This window comes from Babylonia areolata, chromosome 1 (assembly GCF_041734735.1).
Source record: "Babylonia areolata isolate BAREFJ2019XMU chromosome 1, ASM4173473v1, whole genome shotgun sequence".
NCBI classification, from domain to species: domain Eukaryota; kingdom Metazoa; phylum Mollusca; class Gastropoda; order Neogastropoda; family Buccinidae; genus Babylonia; species Babylonia areolata.
The window spans coordinates 8,960,631-8,985,038 of NC_134876.1; the positions used below are offsets into that span (position 1 = coordinate 8,960,631).

At 42.6% G+C, this 24,408-nt stretch overlaps 1 protein-coding gene across 3 annotated transcripts in view; it reads left to right on the forward strand.

Moving 5' to 3' along the window:
* Positions 1-2,297: 2,297 nt before the first annotated feature.
* The window catches only part of LOC143276785 (protein transport protein Sec24A-like), a 41,384-nt gene continuing 19,273 nt past the window's right edge, over positions 2,298-24,408 (forward strand). Inside the window, exons 1-9 of one of the 3 annotated variants that reach the window (XM_076581610.1) lie at positions 2,298-2,399; positions 11,023-11,679; positions 13,496-13,600; positions 15,809-15,898; positions 16,264-16,532; positions 17,226-18,008; positions 18,272-18,387; positions 19,651-19,753; positions 24,069-24,195. In XM_076581610.1, coding sequence (XP_076437725.1) covers positions 11,058-11,679; positions 13,496-13,600; positions 15,809-15,898; positions 16,264-16,532; positions 17,226-18,008; positions 18,272-18,387; positions 19,651-19,753; positions 24,069-24,195 — 2,215 coding nt within the window. In that variant the 5' untranslated portion in view covers positions 2,298-2,399; positions 11,023-11,057. Of the gene's footprint in view, positions 2,400-9,473; positions 9,797-11,022; positions 11,680-13,495; positions 13,601-15,808; positions 15,899-16,263; positions 16,533-17,225; positions 18,009-18,271; positions 18,388-19,650; positions 19,754-24,068; positions 24,196-24,408 lie in introns of those variants that run through there. The other 2 variants (XM_076581470.1, XM_076581536.1) reach the window with 2 other exon arrangements.

Genomic DNA, 24,408 nt, shown 5'->3' on the forward strand with positions numbered 1-24,408 from the left:
AGAATGAAACTGTTTAAAAAAAATATTTGCCATGTCGGCTTCAACTGCGAGAACGCTTGCTTGTTAGTGGCGAAAGACCGATGAATGGCGAGGACGAGGAGTACCTGTTTGATTGATTGATGTGGATACTTCTATAGCGCCTATCCTCGGTCAGAGACCAAGCTCTAAGCGCACCACAGGCTGCCTACCTGGGTAGAGCCGACTGACGGCTGCCACTGGGCGCTCATCATTCGTTTCCTGTGTCATTCAATCAGATTTCAGACGCACACACATACACACTCAGACAGACATGTAACATTTTACGTGTATGACCGTTTGTTTTTTATTTACCCCGCAATGTAGGCAGCCATACTCCGTTTTCGGGGGTGTGCATGCTGGGTATATTCTTGTTTCCGTAACCTACCGAATGCTGACATGGATTACAGGATCTTTAACGTGCGTGTTTGATCTTCTGCGTGCGCATACACACGAAGGGGGTTCAGGTTGACCTGGGAGATCGGAAAAATCTCCACCCTTTACCCACAAGGTGCACCGAGATTCGAACCCAGGACCCTCAGATTGAAAGTCCAGCGCTTTAACCATTCGGCTATTGCACCTGTGTAACGACTGAAACGGGAAGCAGGTTTCATCTTTCAGTACCTCGCGGCAAAGTTGCTCTGAAGTAAAGGCTACCTAGCTTAGCCTTGACTCGCGAGAACCTAGCCACCGTTGCCACGAGGTGGGAAAAAAAAAAGAAACGAGCCTTCCTAGCGTGTCCCGCGCGGAGAACCTTTAGGCTTAATTAACTAGCGTGTAAGAAACGCGTCTCTCATTAAGTTACCCAGTTAGCTGGCACTGCCGACGGGCGCAATAGCCGAGTGGTTAAAGCGTTGGACTGTCAATCTGAGGGTCCAGGGTTCGAATCACGGTGACGGCGCCTGGTGGGTAAGGGTGGAGATTTTTACGATCTCCCAGGTCAACATATGTGCAGACCTGCTAGTGCCTGAACCCCCTTCGTGTGTATATGCAAGCAGAAGATCAAATACGCACGTTAAAGATCCTGTAATCCATGTCAGCGTTCGGTGGGTTATGGAAACAAGAACATACCCAGCATGCACACCCCCGAAAACGGAGTATGGCTGCCTACATGGCGGGGTAAAAACGGTCATACACGTAAAAGCCCACTCGTGTGCATACGAGTGAACGCAGAAGAAGAAGAAGAAGAAGAAGAAGCTGGCACTGCGGCACCCTCAAACCATGCTTCGGAGGTGACGCCCTTTCATGGTACGGGGCGGAATTCTCGCGGGCGTGTGTTGAGCTGCACGCTTTAAGACGCGGCACGTAGATTTACGACAGCCGGTGAAGAAGGGCGAAGGGGGGTGGGGGTGGGGGGTGAGGATAAAAAAACAATTGCAATAAATTCTGTGCCAGAATGTCAAGGTAGGGGACTGACGTGGCATACGCGGAGCGGCTGTCGTCAGTGACACTGACATACACGATCCCACAGAACTGAAAGGGTACAATTTCTGGAACATACCGAGTAGTGGAGATCAATATAGCACTGCACTGTACAGCCATCCTGGAATCCGGCGTTGCATATGATATAGTTTGTTTGGGTTTTTTTCTCTGTGTGTGTGTGTGCGTGTGTGTGTCAGTGTGTGTGTGTGTGTGTGTGTGTGTGTGTGTGTGTGTGTGTGTGTGTGTGTGTGTGTGTGTGTGTGTGTGTGTGTGTGTGTGTGTGTGTGTGTCACTCTCTATCTCTCTCTATCTCTGTGTCTGTCTCCCTGTGCCTCTCCCTGTATCTCTCTCTCTGTCTGTCTATGTCTCTTGCTCTCTCCATCTCTCTCTCTCTCTCTCTCTCTCTCTCTCTCTCTGTCTATGTCTCTTGCTCTCTCCATCTCTCTCTGTCTCTCTGTCTCTCTCTCTCTCGCTCGCTCGCTCGCTCTCACGCACACACACACACCGACACACACACACACACACACACACACACACACACACAACTTCACGTTTTTTTCTGTACCATTGCCTGATTGAGGCCGAGCTATCTCAGCGAAACTTGGAGAACAATCTTTGAGGCTACAGAAAACAAACAGGGACAGAGACAGGAACAGAGAGACAGAGGCAGAGAGAAACAGACACACAGAGGGAGACCGAAAGAAATAGAAGGTAAGGATTCCAGCAAGCCGGAGAAACTGATCAATATTGTTGTTTGCATATAAATGCAATACACAAAGTCCCAGCGCTGTCTTCCTTCTAGGACTACGTGAAATGGCTTGCGGTGTTGGGGGAGATTGAGGCTGCTTGGAGCAAATGACATGAAACTGACCGCTGGCGACTCAGTGATTGTCGTAACTTAAAATGTTTTCTTTATCTGCATCTGCCCGCGGATATGCAAGTACAAGGTTTTGGTTCATAATGTATGTTGGGTTCGTGAGTATAATGTTTGTATTCGTTACAGTGTGTGTGTGTGTGTGTGTGTGTGTGTGTGTGTGTGTGTGTGTGTGTGTGTGTGTGTGTGTGTGTGTGTGCACGTGCATGAAAAATACCTACTTTTGTATATGCATTGGAGAACTACTAAGATGCCGCCTCGGCTGCCACTCAAAAAGGCGATAGATATGACAGACAAAGAATGAAAGAATATGTGTGTTGCATACGTGACCTGAAACGTCGTCAGTTCTTCAACGAGTCTATATCAGTACATGTGCCCCGACAAAAACGTAAACGACTTGGTTCCTGTGCACCAAAAGCGGCTCACTGAGACTGAAACCAAGCGACGGATGAGCCCCACACTACTGACACTGACGTTCACCGGCTACTGAAAAAGCTAGCAAATTAACTGGGAAACTTACTTGCACACCAACAAGTGACAACTAACATAGTCTGAGTTGCTTATGAACGACACCGAATGGACTGGACTTTTGTTTTTAATTTTACTCGTCTAATTTTTTTTTTTATTATTATTATAATGCCGGATGATGATGATCTAAGGGAAGCAACCTTTGCAAAAGAGACTGACCGATCGCATGGTGATACAACACTGGTCTCCCTTACTCCGAGTCACTATTCCCGTATCAGTAACAGCGGGGATCCTCAAGATAAAATTATATATTATATCAGTTGATCGGTAGATTTTCACCACGGTTTGTGTGTCCCTCAACGCATGGCAGTGTCAGTATGCTTACTTAGCCACATAACTGTTATGCCGCGGCGCACTGACGTAAGAGAACAGCAGTAACCCTAACTGAACTGAGTTGATAAAAGGGGTTTTACTCAGTGGTCCCTCTGTTGCAAAACTGCCGAGGAAAATTCATTTTGCTGGTATAACAAACGACACTGACTGATTTGCTGACAGGAAAATAAAAGAAAAGAAAAAGTATTTGGTTGGTGCTGCACTGACGATAACGACCCGGCCACTCTGGCCTCAGTCAGTCCCTAGAGAGAGTTTCAGTTTCAGTTTCTCCGCAAGAGGCGTGACTGCGTTCAGTTCAGTTCGAATGAACGAATCCATATACGCTACACCACATCTGCTTGGAAGATGAGTGCTTGACCAGTTGCATAACTCAATGAGCTATGTGAGTCAGGCCTTGAGTGCATGCATACCGGGGTATCAGTCTATATTTTGTTACCTATCAGAGTGGTTTTCTACTGACGACAGAATCGGCCCTCAGTGTTTTGACCGCGCCCGGGCACTGAGACTGACTCGGAGGACAGGACAACAACACTCTCGTTGCCATGGGTTCTTTTTCAGTGCGCAAAGTGCGTGCTGCACATGGGGCCTCAGTTTATCGTCTCATCCGAACAGTGACTGGACTAGACGCTCAGTTCGATTTTCCAAAGTTCAGTGGGAGAAAGGAGGAAAATGGGACTGACTGACTCGGAATCGAACCCAGACCCTCACATACCAGGCTCTGTCTTCAAGTTGACAGCCGTGATGAGCGTCTTAACCATTCTCAGTGCAACCTTCCACCAGAGAGAGAGAGAGAGAGAGAGAGAGAGAGAGAGAGCGGAGTAGCTTGAAGAGAAACTCAGCCTGGGTCATTGTTGAGACACACACATAGTTGCACACACACACACACTGACACCTTGCACCTTGCACCTAAACCTGGAGAGGACACTCCAGCTTCGCTACTAGCACTAGCGTCGGAACAACACGTGAAGCAACAGTTACCGGTTATAAGTTAGCGCTCAATTGGTGTAGAGCCGACGCCAGGGGTTGTTTCTGACGGTGGGAGGGACCCTCGCGTCCCACTGGACAGCTACCCCCCGCCCAAGCTGGGCAGCCCCCAGCTAGTTAGGTGCTGTCCCGCCACGACCTGCCTTCTTCTATGGGTGTATGAAGATTAGGAGAATATCCGACAAGCAGGTCGTTAATTTCCGCACCAGGCAAAAAGAAAACTTCAAGAAACGGATCAACAATGAAACTGGCCTGTTGGAACGTCCGGACATTGATGCCTGGGCTCTCCCAAGATCTGCAAGACATCAGCGACGCCAGAAGGACGGCCGTCATAAACAGCGAGCTGAAGAGATTAAATGTGGACATTGCCACTCTGCAGGAAACACGGCTGGCTGACTCAGGAACACTAAAGGAGAGGGACTACACCTTCTTCTGGCAATGAAAGAGCTCTGATGCCCCAAGAGAGTACGGAGTAGGCTTTGCAGTCAGGAACAGCCTGCTGAACATGATCGAACGAGGCAGCGGCGGTTCAGAACGACTATTGACTCTCCGCCTTAACATCTCCCAAGGCTATGTCACTCTCGTCAGTGCATATGCTCCAACACTGTCCGCCTCTCCAGACGCCAAGGATGAGTTCTTCGAAAATCTCGCATCATCCATAAGGAACATCCCCAGGACAGAACAACTTGTTCTCCTGGGCGACTTCAATGCCAGAGTAGGCATGGGTGCAGACAATGATTCTTGGCCCTCCTGTCTCGATTCCTTTTGAGTGGGGAAAATGAATGAGAATGAACAGCGACTACTTGAGTTTTGTACCTGCAATGAACTGTACATCGCCAACTCTTTCTTCAAGACGAAGCCCCAACACAAAGTCTCCTGGAGGCACCCGCGCTCAAAACATTGGCACCAACTGGATCTGATCCTAGTAAGACGAGCTGCCATCAAAAACCTTCTCCACACTCGCTCTTACCACAGCGCAGACTGCGACACGGACCACTCTCTGGTATGCTGCAAGATCGGACTGCAACCAAAGAAGTTCCACTGCTCAAAGAAACAAGGCAACTCGCATTGACGTCAGCAAGATGTCTCAGCCAGACCTCGTAGAACAGTTCGCAGAGGCCTTTGAGAGAGAATTCGATGCATTGCAGCCCAGAGACTCTGCCACAGAAAGATGGGAAACGCTACGAGACACCATGCACCGCATTGCTATGGCCACCTTTGGAAAGAAAACCGCGAAGTCCCACGACTGGTTTGAGGCCAGATCATCAGAGATGACTCCCAGTATTGAGGCCAAGCGCGCTGCACTCACTGAGTACAAACGGTCACCCAGTGAGAAGAACCTGCAAATCCTCAGGGCCGCCAGGAGTAAGGTTCAGTTTAACGCCAGGCGATGTGCAAAGACTGCCCCCCTCAAATCCTCCACTGGAGAAGTAATCAACGATCCTAGCCAGCAGATGGAGAGATGGGCAGAACACTACTCCGACCTCTACTCCACAGAAAACATGGTGTCCAACTCAGCCCTCGATGCCATCAAGTGCATGCCGGTCATGGAAGAACTTGACGCAGAGCCAACTGAGGACGAACTCAGCAAGGCCATTAACAGCCTGACATCAGGCAAGGCACCTGGCAGTGACGGAATTCCCCCAGATCTCATTAAACACTGCAAGACTACTCTCCTGCATCCTCTGCACACAGTCCTCTGTCAGTGCTGGAATGAGGGAGCTGTACCGCAGGACATGAGGGACGCCAAGATTATCACCCTCTACAAAAAAAAAAGGGTGAAAGGAGCGACTGCAACAACTGCAGAGGCATCTCACTTCTCAGCATTGTAGGCAAAGTCTACGCTCAGGTCCTAATTCACCTGCAGAAACTGGCCTAACGCGTTTACCCGGAATCACAGTGCGGTTTCCGAGCAGAGATCCACGGTAGACATGATCTTCTCCCTTCGCCAAATCCAGGAGAAGTGCAGAGAGTAGAGGATGCCCCTGTTTGTAGCATTCATTGACCTCACCAAGGCCTTTGACCTAGTCAGTAGAGACGGCCTTTTCAGGGCTCTTCGAAAGATCGGCTGCCCCCCGAAACTGCACAGCTTGATTGAGTCCTTCCACTCTAACATGAAAGGGACGGTGCAGTTTAATGGTAACCTCTCCAAGCCCTTCGACATACGCAGCGGTGTCAAACAAGGCTGTGTCCTCGCCCCCACCCTATTTGGAATCTTCTTTGCTCTTCTCCTGAGACATGCGTTCAGCACAGCGCAAGAAGGGATCTACCTGCGGACCAGATCAGATGGCAGGCTCTTCAATCTCGCCCGCCTCAGAGCAAGAACAAAAGTCCGCGAAGCCCTCATCAGAGACATGCTCTTTGCTGACGATGCCGCAGTTGTGACCCACACTCAGCGGGACTTGCAGTCACTAATGGACCACTTCTCCCAGGCTGCAAAGATTTCGTTCTGACCATCAGTCTCAAGAAGACAAATGTCCTAGGCCAAGACACGCCATCTCCACCAGCCATCACCATTGATGGCTACGAGCTTGAAGCCATCCATCAATTCACTTACCTTGGGTCCACCATCACCGACAACCTCTCCCTTGACACCGAGATCGACAAGAGGATCGGGAAGGCAGCCACAACGCTAGCCCGCCTCACACAAAGAGTGTGGACAAATCCCAAGCTGACCACGAAGACAAGGATGGCTGTATACAACGCCTGCGTCGTCAGCACCTTGCTGTATGGCAGTGAGGCGTGGACCACACATGCTCAACAGGAGAAAAGGCTCAATACCTTCCACCTGAGAAGCCTACGGCGCATACTCGGCATCTCCTGGCAAGACAAGGTGACAACTGAACACTGAAGTCCTGACTCGCGCTGGCCTCCCGACCATGTATACTATGCTGAGACAGCGTCGGCTGCGCTGGCTGGGCCACGTTCGCCACATGGAAGATGGCCGCATCCCAAAAGACACCCTTTATGGAGAGCTCGCCACGGGGCAGAGAAGCATCGGCCGCGCGGCCCACAGCTGAGATACAAAGACGTTTGCAAACGTGACATGAAGGCACTTGAGAGGCCTGGGAGGCCGAACCTTGCAGATGACCGCAACAGATGGAGAAGCACTCTCAAGAATCAGCTACGGATTGGTGATGACAAACTGTCAGCTGCTCAGCAGAAAAGCGAGCTCGCAGAAAAGGGACGGCAGCCAACAGACCAGCATCAGCTTACACATGTGATCGCTGCGACAGAGACTTGTCTCTCTCGCATCGGTCTCTACAGTCACAGGCGACGCTGCTTGGTCCAAGCAGACAGCCCAATTAGACATTAGGTCGGATATACTCTATCCATGGTCTGCCATGACCGAAGGAGGCCTACTGATCATTATCTCAGTTGACCTATGGTTCAGTAACTACTAGTTTTATTTTTGTACTCTCTCTCTCTCTCTCTCTCTCTCTCTCTCTCTCTCTCTCTCTCTCTCTCTCTCTCTCTCTCTCTCTCTCTCTCTCCGTCTCTTTCTTTCTCTATCTGTGTCCTTATATCTCTCTCCTCTTATTCTTCTCTATTTAGTGTTGTAAATCTCAAATAACCATTCATATATCCATGACTATAATATGCATGCTGTACTGACTGATATAATCAGATTCCCCGAGGCCCGTTTGTTTATGTTACTGTTTCCCCTTCGAGGGCTGCATGAAAAAAAAGTATTGTTTTGCTTACTGTATTACCCTCAGCCGTGAGACAGTTTCAGTTTCAGTAACTCAAGGAGGCGTAACTGCGTTCGGACAAATCCATATACGCTACACCACATCTGCCAAGCAGATGCCTGACCAGCAGCGTAACCCAACGCGCTTAGTCAGGCCTTGAGAAAAAAAAAATTAATAATAAAATAAAATAAAATAAATAAATAATAATAATAATAATAAAGAAAATAAAATAAATAATAATGTCTTTCACAGTCCATTAATGGTGAATCCAGTTCTGCGTGATTGTCAGTCATGTCAGACGATGACTATTGGAACACCAGAGGAGGCAACTACCGTCCTGACAATCCAGTGGGCTGGAATTTGATTCCAGTGTTTTAATACATGATATGGAGCCGTGTGCTGGAGGGGGGGGGGGGGGCTGAGTATGTGTGTGTGTGTGTGTGTGTGTGTGTGTGTGTGTGTGTGCGCGCGCGCGCGCGTCAGTGTCATTTTTAGTAATCCATACCCTTTTTTTGTTGGATGTTTTCATTTGTAAATATTGTTGTGCAATACCCTATTGTCTTAACATGAGTATGTGTGTGTGCGGAGGGGGTGGCAGGGTGGGGGGAGGGGTCAGTAGTCTATCGTCAGCTATTGGGAATTCTTATATGACTAGTTTTAATCTCTTCTTATGATGATTTTATGCCAGTGTTTACAAGGAGGCTGTGATTGCACAACTTAATTTCCACTGTGGATTAATAAAGTGTTTTTGATTGATTGATTGATTGATTGATTGATTATAGTGGAGAGCGTCTCAGTGCCCCAAGTTACATTCCCACTCTAATTTATTCAATTCCGCCGGGAGTCAATTCAACTCTCTCTCTCTCTCTCTCTCTCTCTCTCTCTCTCTCTCTCTCTCTCTCGGCTCTCTGGCTCTCTCAGGCTCTCCCTCTCTCTCTCTCTCTCTCCCCTCTCTCTCTCCATCTCTCTTTCTCTGGCTCTCCCCCCCCCCCCCCCCTCTCTAAGTCTCTCTCCGACCTCTCCCTCTTTCTCTCTCTCCCTCTCCGAGTCTTCCCCCCCCCCCCACTCTCTCTCCCCCCCCTCTCTTCGTCTCTCTCTCTCTCTCCCTCTCTCTTTCTTTCTCCTCTTTCTCTCTCCGAGTCCCCCCCTCTCTCTTCCTCTCTCTCTTTCTCCTCTCTCCCTCTCTCTCCCTCCCTCCCTCTCTCTCTCTCCCTCTTTCTTTCTCCTCTCTCTCCCTCTCTCTTTCTTTCTCCTCTCTCTCCCTCTCTCTCCCTCCCTCCTCTCTCTCTGTCTTCCCAAAGCAGATATGTTAGAGTCAGTGTGTGTGGATCCGCAAATTTTGACACCTCAGTCCTTGAACTCCAAACTGATATCTGCGTAAAAACTACTGTTGTGTTCTTAAGTACGCAAAATCCCCTTAACTAGTCTGGTCTTGAGTAGATGTAACACTGATAATTCATACTGATGCTAGAATTACATGAGGAACAGTTGAATAGAAAATCGAGACGACTTTGCGAATTGTCAATTCCTATGATGTTGGCACAACTGGGAACTACGCTTTTTACGTTTAATTTTCTCCCTTGGCATTGCCACGTATAACCATACCACGCATGTCACAAGTCGATCACTTCCGGAAACATTTCGTGGCTGCATTGTCACAATCAGCGATTCATAGTCGGCGTGTCACCGATTAAGTTGTTCAAGTTCTTGTGATGTGAACAGTCCGGTATACTTCACGATGCCGTGAGCAGCACTATTCATTGAACTGGTTGGATAATTTTATTGTGTTAATTGTGGTTGGCGTTACTGTCAGTTGAGGAAATGGCCGATTCAAACTATCCACAACACGCCCAGGATGGACAACATATTTTTCCTCCACAATTCAGGCCCCAGATGCCACCTCAGGTCAATCAGAATATGCCAGATGGTCAAGGACCGACTGGACAAGGTTGGAATCCTTTGTTCCTACACTTCTAAATGTTGTAGAGTTTACAACTTACTCTGAATGAATTGATACATCCAAAGTCATTGACATTGTATTTGTATCGCCCCCAGTTATTTTATCATTTACAATACATGCTTTCAGATGAGTCTTTGAGGGGGTCATTTCATAAGTTACGTCTCAGTGTTAAAGCCAAAACAAACAATCCTAACAACACAAGCTTCCCCCCAGACACGTTCACTTTGGCGATTATGTTAAAAAAAAGAAAAAAGAAAAAAAAAAGGCCATTTGCTGAAACGATTGACAGTTAAAACACAGTGAAACTAGTTTAACATATAAACTTGTGTCATTGCCACAGTGACAACGAACCCACTATGGATTTTTTAACTCTTAAGTCTTGTTATTTGCTGTTCATCATTGCCACTGTGGCAAAAAATATACAGTATATAATACAGAACAAACATATCTTCATGTCTTGCCACTGATGCACCTATCACCCAGCAACAGCTGCTGATCAATATCAATTTCTCATACAACATACATGTGTTGGCAGCTTTGTAACAGAACAGCTGGGCATTGTGCCTTCTACAGTACTAGAGCTTTTGCTGCTGTGTTGGAATGAATATGAATTATGATAAATAGTATCAAAGGGACTGCTGCTGCTATTGTAAAAATTGATTTTACATTGCCACATATGCTATGTGTGTTTTAGAGATTGCATTACACACTGTCAGTGTGTCTCTGCATATGAATCATAGGAGTGTAACTGTAAAGGAAAGTTGTATGTAGACTTTAGACATTATATTATTTCTTTTAGTAATGCTAGTATTATTTTTACTCATTTTAGGTGTGTGGGGGGTTGTTTTTATTTTTTTATTTCATTTTATTTTTTGTTTGGTTGTGTTTTTTTGTGTGTATTTTTGTTTGGTTGGTTGTTCGGGTTTTTTTTGTTTGTTTGGGACGGTTTTTTTTGTTTCTTTGTTGTTGTTGTTTTTTGTTTTTAGTTTTTCATCATTGTTTTATCAAATAAGTTTATTACAACTTGGTACTGACTGGTAACATTAGTAACAATTATGTAAGCTACTTTTGCTAGGCAAAATCTTTATAAATAGATACTTCCAGAAATAAACAGTTACTTCAACTGACATATTCAAAGACCTTGACATATAAAATATTTACATGAATCAATACATCTACCATATATATTAACGTCATCAGATTTTTCCCTGCAGGTCCCCCCAAAGTCGGTGGCCAACCTTATACCCCAATGCTGGGGCAGATGCATCAGGGCATGGCACCCATACCGCCAAACAGTATGATGACCATGGGCCCTCCACATGGCCAGGCTCCGTTTCCAGCAGTCAGCGGAAACGCTAGCGCCACAGCTGGTCCACCACAGACTGGGGGGAACCTGAATGGGTTTGCCCCTCCAGGTTCACAAGGTCCTGGACCTCAGGGGCCTGCAGGGATCAACAGACCTCCAGTAGAACCAACCGGAGGTGCAACATTTCAGCCCTCGGGGAACTTTCGTCCTCCCATTTCTGGACAGAGTGTGCCACCTGTTAGTTACAACAGTCCCTTCCCTCCATCAGGAGTGAGTCAGACAGTGAACGGGAAAAACACTCCCCCTTTAGCACCAAGTACTCAGCAGCCGTTCGGAGGTCAGGGGGCCAGCAGCAGGTTTCCACACCCACCCATGTCACAGGGAGGGGGTCCCAGGGCAGGAGCTCCCAGGATGCCTGTGTTCTCCTCACAGCCTCCCCCTGCTGGTGGTGGACCTCCACCCCAAAGAATGGCCGCTCCTCCCACTGCCACTGGAACCAGTAGTGCACCGCCCGTGTCTGCAAGCAGCGCTTCTGGTTCCAGTACTCCAAACTTGGGACTTCTCAGTAAGCCTGAAAACAAGACATGTATCCCTGTGTTTGTGTGATCCTGTTGTTTGTTTTGTCAGTAAAATTTTTAAGAACAGTTTCTACCCTTCCTTTCCACCCCATCTCTTCCCTACCCACCCATCTCCTTGTTATTATTAATGTTAATTTTTCTGGTATAAAAATGGTTTTAATTACACATACTTAACCATGACCCAACTAGTGCAGACTCCGGCAGGGGTCTGACATTCCTGTTAAAAAAAGGAAAATTTCCTTTTAAAAAATTAATAAAATGAGAAGTGACAAGAAACTTTGAAAATTACTCTTTTCTATATATTAACTTTAATTGGTTTATATCTTTTGATAATTTTTGATTTTACAAAATTAAGATATGATCGGTAAACACACTGACACTGTCTTCATAATTATATAACTATAAATAGTATAATAGTTGCTTGAAACAGTTTACTGTCTGTATGAGAATGAATTGATGTTTTCACTGCATCAGTTGTAAAACAAATAAAAATGAAAAAAATATTTTTTTTTTTAAACTTGCTTGATTAATTTCTTTCTTTCTGTGGCTGTGGATGACAAGTTCCATTTTTTACTAGTAAAGATGTGCAAGTGGGATAGATATGTCTGAACATTTTGTCCCTGCCATGTGATATTGGCAGCCATACATAGTCATGATAGTGGTATACATGCTGTATATTCCTGTTCCCATAACCCACCAGCCACTGACATAGATTATGGGAACTTCAGTGAGCATATTTGATCTGATATTTTGCATGTGTATTCATACAAAGGGAGTTAAGGTTTGCGCTCATGTTCACCTAGGAGATCAGAAAAATCTCCACCCATACTGATACTGATACTAAGAATAGGATCAAACCCAGGACCCACAATTTGAAAGTCCAATGCTTGGGTTATTTCGCCTTTCACATGGCTGGCTTATTTTGATTAAAGATTCAGTTGCTTGAGTTGCTGTTTTTTTTTAGGTATTGAAAGCATGTCAGTTTTGTTTTTGGTTTGTTTGTTTTGGTTTTTTGGGGGGTTTTTTGCTCTAGATGGGGTTTTTTTTGATAATTATTGCATGATTTCTTCAGGTCCTGTTTCTTTTAATCTAGTGACTAATGCTTAGTTAGACTGCCTGAAAAAGAAAAGAAAAGTGTATAATATAGGCTCTCATATTTATATTGTAACAGAAAAAATTACTTTTTTTGCTGCTAAGAAGAAAAAAAAATGTTGGTTTCTTCTTCCATGGTTTGATTTGATAATGTTTCTTTGTCAGGAGGGGACTGATGATCAGTTTGTTGACATAATTGATGCTCATGATTAGCATGTAAATTTAGATGAATGAAATAACTGCTTCTGAAGCTTAAGCATGTTATAGAAGTTTCTTGTATTTTTATTCTTCTAAAGCTTATAAAAGCATGTTGTATCAATCTTAGTTTGTCATTATATCAGTATTGCAATTGCATGATGTCGCAACAGTCTTTAAACTTTTTTTTTTCATATTTTTAAAAGTTCTGTTTTAGTGTGTCTTTTCCAACTCCAAGGAAGAACAAAAAAAATCTACCTCATAAAAAAAAACTGCCATCTTTTTGGCTGTTTAAAAAAAAAAAAAAAAAAAAATTGTTTGTTTATTTATCCATGGCTTTATTTCGTGCTGGTTCATTTGTTAACAGGATAAGACTAGTAACTAAGAGAGCCAGTTTTAAACTGAATTTCATGTCTGGAAACAACAGCAGCAACAACAACAACAGCAAAACATGTGTGCATTTTGTTTGATTGGTGTGGCCCTGGCTGACAACCTTGCTGCTGTGTTCCCCCCCAGGTCCTCCCTCTGAGCTGCCTGTTCCGTTTCACGGGCAGGCTCAGTACTCCCACCAGGTGGGCGCCTCCATGAAGATTACTCCTAACCAAACCCCCATTAATTCAGGTACCTTGCCTTTTCCTCATCACTCTCTTTCCCACTCTTTTCTCCAGCACTGCCTCATTCCTGTGTGTTTTGCACCTAAAGCCAAAGTGTGCCATGTTTGATCAAAATGCTTGCTTGTGTTTGCAGCTGCTGAATGGGTTTTTTTATGTTTTTTTATGGTTTTGGTTTGTTTGTTTTTTGTTTTGTTTTTTTGTTGTTTTTGTTTTTTTTTTGGGGGGGGGGGGGGGGGTGAAAATTAGTCCATACACAAACAATTGAGTTGAAGGGCTCATCATTTTGATTTTTATACTGACCTGTCTTGGCCTTATTTTAGAGCCGTTTCTGATAGCATGCAGTTTGCAACCAGAAATTGCAAGTCTGATGAGACCTTTCATGGATTAAACATGTTGCTTTCTTCTTACTTGCACAGTCAACTCAGGTTAGAGGCTTGTCACAGGCTGAAAAATATGCCTGTGATGAGGTAGAATACATGGCCTGTAACTCATCTGTCTTGTGATACCAACCAATTTGTGTCTCTGTTTGTTTGTTTTTTATATTCTTTTACTACTTCTATCTTGTAATCCATTTTCCCCTATTGTTAGATTATATTCCTTTGTAGATTGGAAATGGAAACAATTTGGATGTCACAGATGCTGCTGCTGAAATGCATGATTTTAACCTTAAGACTTTTTTTTTTTTTTTAATCTCAACTACACTTGTGAACTTTGCTTTGGCTGTAAATTTGAACTGCAAAAGAGGACCCAGATCTAATTCGATGTTACCTCAAAGGGAATGTTGCTATTTCATGATTAACCCAATAACCATCCTTTTTTTTTATTCAGATAAAAGCTAAAGACAGTAAAGTGCCTTCCTGAAGGGGATTACATTGAAAGAGGATAAAGAGAAAATAACATAACACAATAAATTAACAGCACAAATCAATCAAAAATAGCTACCACAAATATGCAACAACATTCACAAGGTAGCATACATAATCTGTTCAATGCGTCACATAGATGGCTATGTTTTAAAGAGTAGACTCATGTCATGATGACATGAGCAAATGGAACCTAAAATTAGACTGATCTTTATAATATTTTGGTTATGATTAACTATCCGAATGATCCTTCATATGGAAGAAAAAGGACCACATAGCTTATAAATTCAGTTCTGGTATGATCAGATTTGTAGGTCGCATGTATCACACACAGTCACTGAGTCAGTGGTTCTTGCTGGCTTTATCTTGTCAATGTTTGTGTGTATGTATGTTTTTTTTGTTTTTTATATATATGATCTGTTTGTTTGAAAAGGTGTAGGTAGGACGTAATTGCTTTGTCAGTCCAAATCAAGTATGTTTGAAATATAACACCTTAACTGTATAGTTGTTTGTTTTTTTTGTTTTTTGTTTTAATACATTTTTTGTTTTGGTTTTTTAATACTTTTTTGTTCAAGGGAAAATGAGATATGTTACAAATTTACATAAAAATCATCTTTGTTATGATTTTTGTCTTTATTGGGTCCAAATGTCAACTGATTTACACTGCCATTACATGGCCTGCTACATTTTTTATTGTTGTTATTGTTTGTTTATTTGTTGTTGTTTTTTGTTTTGATTTTGTGCATGTTTATGAAATCTTTCTCTCAACTGAAAAATTGATTTCATTACTTCAGCACATTACCAGGTAACCTAACTTATTTGTTTCAAGCTCTTTTCCTGGCTTGTAATATTGTATGATTTATTTCACTGAGTTTTACTTCATTCAGGCTGAAGATGCTTTCTGCTGAGAATTGCACAAATTTCCAGTTCATTATCAGTTTATGGATTTATTCTTTTCTCTTCTTCTTTTTTCTGTGTGTGTGTGTGTGTTAGAGAACCCTGGGATGGTCTGGGAGCTCTGATCAGTAAAGAAATGTTTATTATCTGTTTTCCCCGCTTGCTTCATCAGATTGATTTCCCTGAGAATGGTATCCAAGTACCTTTGTAAAACAAATATTAATGTTGAAGATTAAAATGTTGTAAATTATTTGTGTGCTCAAGCCAGCAACTTAGATTGTGTAATTAATGAATAATTATCAGACTCTCACTTGGTGGGTTTCAGTTGTTGTTTTTTTGGGGGGGTTGTTTGTTTTTGTGTGTGTGTGTGCGCGTGTGTGTATGGGAATGAAAAGACTATAAAACGAATATCATGCAAGTGTTATACATTATTCATGAAAGTTGTGCTGTTTCAGAACCTCCTTCTCAAAGATCATCGAGGGATCCCTCTCCTGTCAATGAACAGTCATATGATGCGCTGGAGGGGCAGTTTTCACCTGGCCAAGGTAACATTTTGATAACATTTTTGTTAGACATCACTGCAAAACTGATATGAAACTTTTTTCTCCTGTAAATAGTATGAGTGTAGATTATAAAAAAAAAACTTTTGAAATAATGTAAAAATGGCAGTTTAGAAATGTACTTTAAATTGTTTTAATGTTTTATAATGGCACTCAAAAAATGTACTTTAAATTGTATGTCTTTATTTTTATAAAATAACAACAGTAAAACAGTAATTGAGAACATGTTTCTGAGAGTAAGAGATGGAGAATTCTAGTGATTTTGTTCATGTTTATTTATTCAAACAATAAGACTGGTGGCTGCTGTTGTGATGAACGCTGACAGTCCACATTCCTGTCCCCTTGTTCAGGGAATCCGTCACCCCAGCCAGGCCAGCAGGGCTCCAACAGAGGCTCTCCTTTCCCTGCGCCCGGCTCTCAGCCAGCCTTCCTCCCTTCCCAGGGCAAAGGTACCCCCCCTTCACAGGGACAGTCCATGACTCCTCCGCCCCGGCCAGGTGTGCCAGGTGGCGTGGTGCCTCAAGGGGTGGGGAATGTACCCACGGGTGGCAACGTCGGCGCTCAGCCTCCTGTTCCCCAGGTCATGGGCCAACCACAACGTCCAGGGTATACTCCTATGGTACGTCACAGCCTTGATGGTTTCTTGTGTCAGACAGGAAGGAAAGAAATGATGTTCCACTCGATTGAAGAAGAAGAAGAAAAAATTGGATTGACAGTATTGATAGTTACCCTCTTTCCGCAATATTTTTTTTTTTTTTTATTAGGTTTGCAGGTTATTTTGTCAACCCACTTGCATCAATTTTTTTTTTAATATTTATTATTTTTGCAAGCTATTTTGTCAGTCTGTGTTGCCAACCCAAGTGTTTTGTGAACATAATCAAATCAGCATTAGTAACTATGTGAAAAGTTGGTGTTTGTTTTTACATTAAAAGTTGTGTAATGATAGTTTAAAAGAAAAAGAGCACACCTGTTGAAGTCTTGGAAGTTTTAGTGGCCTTTTGCAGTTTAGGTGGAGTTGAGTTTAATGACCTATTGGTTTTCTTTAAAGGTCATGTTATTCAGTGTAGAGTCTTGTTTGCAGATTAGGGAAAGAAAGCCGAAGTATCCACAGAACAACAAAGCACAGTGAAGTTCTTACATACATAGAGAAAAATTTACAGTTACACACACACACACACACACACACACACACACACACACACACACATATACACACACGTTTGTACAGTGTGCACACATATTAGCTACGAGAAATAGCTGCGATCCAACCGTGACTCTTTTTTTTGTTTGTTTGTTTCCCATTTCTCTACAGCCCCCCTATTCAGGCTCAGGAGCTCCATATCAGCCAGGCCCACCACCAGCACGACCAACGGGTCCTCCAACAGGTCCTATGTCAGGTCCTCCTTCTTCAGGCCCTGGACCATTTCACCTGGGACCGCCAACGTCAGGACTGTCAGGTCCTCCTTCAGGGCCTCCTGGACCTTTTGGCTTTGGTCCCCCAGGGTCAGGACAGGGGTCAGCACCACCAGGCCCTCCCTCAGGACCCTCCTCTTTTCCCCCCGGACCTTTCAGCCGTGGCCTCCCACCCACCTCAGGACAAGGCTCTGGACCTCCCTCAGGTCCTTATAACGTTGGACCCCCCGCTTTAGGACAAGGTTCAGGTCCCCCTGGACCTCCTTCAGGTCCATATAACATTGGACCCCCAGCTTCCGGACAAGGGTCAGGTCCTCCCTCAGGTCCATATAACGTTGGACCCCCAGCCTCAGGGCTGGGTTCAGGTCCGCCCGGACCTCCCTCAGGTCCGTATAACGTTGGACCCCCAGCCTCAGGGCAGGGTTCAGGCCACCCTGGGCCCCCTTCAGGTCCATATAACGCTGGACCTCCAGGTTCAGGACAACTGTACCAGCCGCCCCCCTCTTCACAAGGCATGGTGTGCAGCGGTCCACCGCCCCCTTCAGGTCCTGCAGGCGTTCCGCCAGGACCTGCGTCAGGTCCCAGAGGACCTTACAATCAGCCAGGGTACCCCCAGCCTGGCTTTGGACAAAACGCTGCTGTCAGCAACATGGCCGGGGATTTCAACAGAATGGGCGTCAATGTAAGTGGTTTTGAGTGAAGAATCATGTCAGGTAATCTCCTGCTAAAGTTCTGTTCAGATCAGTTTTCAAGTATTGTGATATGATTTAGCATTCTGGTTTGTTTTGAGTTAGTATGGAGCAGATTTCTTTTCTTCTTTTGAAGCAACATTTGTTGCAGTATTTGTATTTAAGTTTTTCAAACTTGAGTTGAAGCTATTGTGGTATACATGCTGTGATTTATGATTTTTGGTATTTTTATGAATTCTGTTTGTTTTTTCAACAGGATTCACAGCGTGTAATCAACCTGATGCAAGAGAAGAAGCTAATTCCAGAGAATGGAGTGGAGACAGTACGACCTAACCTGTATCATGATCACAAACGTGTCAACTGCCACCCTGAGTAAGACCTTACATGTAGCAGACGGACAGTATCTAAAATAAGGAAATTTGCCACTCCTACACAGTTAAGTGCTATAGACAGTATCTTAATTAAGGAAATGTGTAACTCCAACACAGTTATTACAGGCAGTATCTTAGATCATGAAAAATGCAAACCCTACACAACTTTTTTTTTTTTTTTTTTTTTTTTGCTGCCCCATCATCTGCACCGTTTCAGTGGCATTACTCCCACACCGCTTATTTAGATTCCCCCATACACAGCCACACCCGGGTTCGTCTGTCACATTTCCAGCTTCGGCAGTCCACAGGGAACCATCGATGTTAGGTCGCCAGGAGGCCACACACCAGAGGAGACCCTGCACTGCTGCTGAGTCACTTCGGTGGTGTTCAGTGGTGCCTGTTCTGTTTTAACGTACTTAGGACACCACCTACTAAGCCCCCTACTTATGACAATAATGGTTTATTCGCGAAGCCAGACTGAGAGAGCGTCCCTCCCAGAGTGGAGACCGCCACCACGTCCCTCAAACAACAGCCCCCATTGAATCTGCCGATACTGACGACATTGACAGGACTCACCCCAAGCACGGAAGTGGAGGGTTATCGAAACTGAGGTCGCCATGAGAGCAGGGCATGAAAAGCCACAGACTTTGAGACTATTTTGTTTATATTGATGACGATGAAGGAGGAGGAGGAGGAGGATGTCTACACAACTAATTATCCAAAATATAAACAAATGTGTGAAGGAATCTCATTCATTAAAATGAATATACAACTGTAATTCAGAACTATATGAGTTGTGTGTCTTTTCAGGTATATGCAAATTTAATTGAAAAATAAACTGAGGTGATTCTGTCGTGGTTTTGGGGGGAAAGGGGGGGTGTTGTTTTTGTTTTTTTATCCTTCCAGGCACTTTGTATTTTTTAAACAAAAAATGTACGGGATCTTTATATGCCTAGTTCTGCTGTGACTCTACCTTAAAAGCTTTGTTGTTGTCTAAAGATGATTTTAACAAACAGCTCACACCCACCGAAGCACTTTGTTTTGTCCATTAACTTGCATATATATTTGTGCCTATTTCCAGTCGACCTCTCTCTCTCTCTCTCTCTCTCTCTCTCTCTCTCTCTCTCTCTCTCTCTCTCTCTCTCTCTGTCTCTCTCTCTTTCTCTCTGTGTCTCTCTCTCTATCTATCTATCTATCTATCTATATATATATATCTGTGTGTGTGTTTTGCAAACCAGAAACAAATGGGGAATGTGTGTTGCAGCGTGTTCCGATGTACGTTGAATGCCATACCACAGACGTCGGCACTGCTCAACAAGGCTCGTCTGCCACTTGGGATTCTGATACACCCTTTCAAAGACTTATCAGTAAGTGTGCATCTGTTCACGATTCTCTTTCTGTGTGAACTGGACACTGTGATGTGATGTTGTTTTGTACACAAGGGTTACTAACTTTGTGTCCCATATGTTGTTGTTTTCTTTTGTTTTTTAATTTATAACTTTATACTGCTCACATATGTTGCTGTGCACCTGATAATGCTTGTTATTAATTGTATATTTTATCTCATCAAACTTGCACGAATACTTGCGCTTGATAAATCCAAAACTAAGTTCATTTCAATAAAATCTTGTGATATATTAGAACTAATAGAAGTTTGTTGCTGATGTCAGTGGTGGGTCTCTTTACAAAGATGGCGAATATCTTTTCAAATGTAAAAAAAAAATTGTTGTTATTTACAAATTGTAACTTTTTAAAATATCTTCTGCAAGACTGAAAATTATATTGCTTTGCATTTGCATTCGCATTTCACACTTCAGAAGGTTCTTTGGTATCATATTTCTGATGCTTATTTAACTTGGCAAATGTATTCTTCACTGTCTGCTTACCTGAAGCAAATAAAGTGATGATCCATCTAGTTACAGCTAAGATCTCATTATACTTGTCAGCACATTTAAATACATATTGAAATAAACAGAAATTTACATAAACACAGACTTAGAATTTTGGCATATATAACCCCATAATTTGTAATTTAAAAAAAAAAGTTTTTTTTTTATTGTACAAAATTAAGCCCCAAGGTTGACTTGTTTGGCATATTGAAATAGACAGAAATCAATCAGAGGAAAAGCATGAGAAATTCGTATACAACCCTACCCCCATCCAGTTTGGTATTTGAAAATAGACAAATGATTTTTAATTGTGTAAGTTGTTTACCAAACCCAGCCCCAGCATTGACATGCATGAGTGAATGCTGAATGGCTACAGCACAGAATGGGTGGGTCTTGTTTGGTGCACATTTTTTAGAGTTGTGCATGCCTCAGTGAATAGACTATGTCAGGTGCTTTTTGTTTTTAGCAATTAAATGTTCGTCAGTTGTTTCTACAACAGAGAATATCCACCTTTTTCAGACGCAAAAGGGTATGAAATGCACACTTTCGGTTTGTTGATGATGTTATGGATATGTTGGTTTTTTGTTGTTTCTTCAGTCAGTTACATTTTGTTAATTTTGGACAACAGTAATATATATTTTAAAAAAATTTTAAAAAATTTGCTATTGTTCATTGTGATTGTTTTTTAATTGTTTTTTTTTGTTTTTGTTTTTTTTGCTCATTGCAGCATTAATGGGCTGTTGGTTCTGGGGTGTGTTTTGTGGGCGTGTGGGTGGTGTTGTTCATTTTATTTCTTGTTCTTTATTCATTATGGCATCGTTTCTTTTTTTTTTTCTTTCTTTCTTTTCATCACATGATCAACTCTCTGTGCCTATCTTTCTCTCTTGTCTTGAACCACACACCACTCCCTCCTCCCTTCTCACATTCTGTTTGTGTTCGGATGTGACTTTCATTCCTTCATGTTAATCGCCTGTCTTAAGGGCTGTGGACTTATTGAAATTAAAACATCTCTCTCTCTCTCTCTCTCTCTCTCTCTCTCTCTCTCTCTTTCGCTTGCTCTGTCTGGTCCTGAGCTCACTCTCTTGTTCTCCCTTTCTTTCTCTTCATCATCTTATCTGTCATACCTTGTACAGTGAAAGCATTTTTCATCATCATAAGAACATTGTCAGAAGCTTGGTTTTGACTGTTTTCTTCCAGACAGAAGAAGAGTTGGTGAGTGAGCAATATGAACCTGAGAAATGACTCGGTTTCTTTTTCTGGTACATACAGGTGGAGGGATTCTTGGGCCAGGGTCACTTCTGTAGTTTTCTTTTCTATTTCAGCATGCTTTTTATGGTAGGTTTTGGGTTGGGTTTTTTTCAATGAAAAATATAAGGGTCACAAACAGTCTCATCATTAGATAACACTTGTGTCATCTCTGTTTTTGACAGTGTTACTTGCAAAACAATTAAACAGTATGTTTTGACTGTAGTTCATATTTCTTCTTAGAGTTTATGTTCTGAATATTGTTAAAGCATTCCTCAACAGGAAGAGGTGAAAGAAATCTCTGTATGTTGGCACGAAGGAAATTAGGGCAGCTGTTCATAATAAAGGAGTCATTTATGAGTAAGGAGAGACCATAGTCACCCCTGTTTATTGGTTCATTTGGATCCAGTACATATCTGTTACTGGGGGGAAAGGACCAGTTCAGTAAATCCGTTTTGCAGAAGCTGGCCGCCTTGTTTGTGGAGTGATCAAAATCTGGCCCTTGTTTCCCCTTGATCCCCCTTCCCCTTCTCTTGCTTGGGCCTTGTCTTTGTTTTTGCAAGCGTCCCCTCACCATTCTGAAGTCTCTTGCACAACCCCACGATTTGTTCCTGTACACTCCAGTCATAAGTCAACTCCAGTCATGTCACTCACCCCTTTTCTATCACATCATTGTATCCTTGTCATAAGCTCTCTTGTTTCTTGTCCAAACAATATTTATTTAAGCCAGGACCTAGTCTTTTGTTGCACAAGTAGAATCAGCCATTAGTTTACAGTGAACTGAATGGGTAAAAAAAAAAAAAAAATGAAGCAAAAATGTTTGAATTGATTTGTGAGTGTATTTGCATTTACTTAGTGAGACAGCGATACAAAGTTGGTAGTTTTAAGTGTTTTGCTTTCATTTTCAGCCATTGAAACATAAAGCAGCTCAGAGGTTAACTTCAGTTAACAAATTGGGCCAGCAGTGTGCCAAATCAGATTCCTTCAAAATGATTGTTTATACACTGTTGAAAACAATATATACTTTTTCTCAACTCTTCCTTAAATGATTGATTGTACAATTCTGAAAACGATGTATACTTTTCCCCACCTTTATTAGTGTATCATTCTGTCAAGCATAAATGCATTTTGAGCCTGTGAAAATGGTAGTGACTTTGACCAATATTTCAATTCAAACCACAGTGAATGTCCACATTCTTTATGTCTTGTGGATCAAGAGATCTGGTTTCTAGTGAGGTTGTCAGTAGATCAGTTTCACTGCCTTGCACTGTGTCACTTGAAGCATACTGTAATTATACACAGGAATCCATCAGTTGTAATGCTGCAGTTGTCTTCTTTAAACATGTTTTTGTTTTTGAGTTGTTGTTTTTTTATGTACTTAACATATTTGCATGTTTTGATGTTTTGTCTTTATGTTTTATCCTTCTTACTATGTGTTACATATAACTATAAGCAGCTATTATTGCAAAACTACCACTAATAGTGGTATCAGTGTTTGAGCATTTTTAGACTTAGAGTGTTTTGTTGTTGTTTTTCTGATATGTAACTTTGCAGTTATTTGATTGTGTGTGACATAGGAATCTCATGCATGTTGATTAGAGTCTTTGTTCCAGGTATTTTTGTTTAGAGAACATAATGATTAAGATTTACCGAATTCTACCTAAGGCTGATGTGTTGTGAAAAATCAGATTCATAGTTGGTGTACATTTATTTATTTATAAGTTTATTTGCACATGTGAGTACGCAAACACACACACACGTACACACATGCATATATATGCATGCTCACATATACAGATTTTAAATCCCAAAGGGGACACAGGTAAGGTTCGGTGTGCAGATTTCAGCAGTCTGCTGTGAATCACCAGTCTTCCTTCCCACATGTTGATAATCTATCCAATGACCTATCTGTTCTGACTGTTCTCTTTGATTAAGGAATAAGTGTTCAACACCTCAGATAATGCAGTATGTCTATAAACACACACACGCACGTATGTATGTACGCACACAGTTGTACTGCCTGTTTTTTGAAACATGGTTACCAACATGTCAAACTGTTTTGAATCATTTTGGGTGGTGTTTGAGTTAGTTTGGTTGGGGTTTTTTTTTGTTTTGTTTTTTTTTCACACTGAATTTAGAAAGGAATACTCAGCAAGTAGACTTCAGATTTCTCTTTAGCCATTTACATTTATATTTTATATATCTTTTAGTAAAATGAAAGTACATACATGTCTCTTTATTTCTATGTTGATAGCTTGTGTGTGATGGTTTTAATAGAAAACAGTTTTTTAGCAATGAGGTTTGTGAATTTAACTTTGATTTTTTTTTCTACTAATGTATTTTGTGAATTACTCATATTCATTTTCTGTGCACTATCACTGGCTCTATGGTTTTAATTTTGTTTTACTTGCTTGAATGCATTTTGTTTACTTCATAAGGTGGAGCATTTTCACAGCTATTTGCTGCAGTTGAAGTTAATGATGTTCACTTGCGTGTGGTGTATCATGTAAACCAAACATTCACTGGTTGTGGTGTGTGTGTGTGGCAGCAACTTCCAGTGATCCAGTCCAGTGTGATAGTGCGTTGCCGGTCGTGCCGGACCTACATCAACCCTTTTGTCACGTTTGTCGACCAGCGCCGCTGGAAGTGCAACCTGTGCTTCAGAGTGAATGATTGTGAGTCGATGGTGATGATTTGATTCAGCTTCTTTCATTCCTTGTTTTATTTTTCATATCCGTTCTTTCTGTCTTTTTTTTAAAAATTTGTTTTGTTCTTTTCTTAATCATTTCCACAGTCCTGATGTTGTTTCTTCAGTGCACCCATGGTATACTAGAGGGGACTGTACAGCTATATAAATTTTTGACACAGAAAAATGGATATCCTAGTTT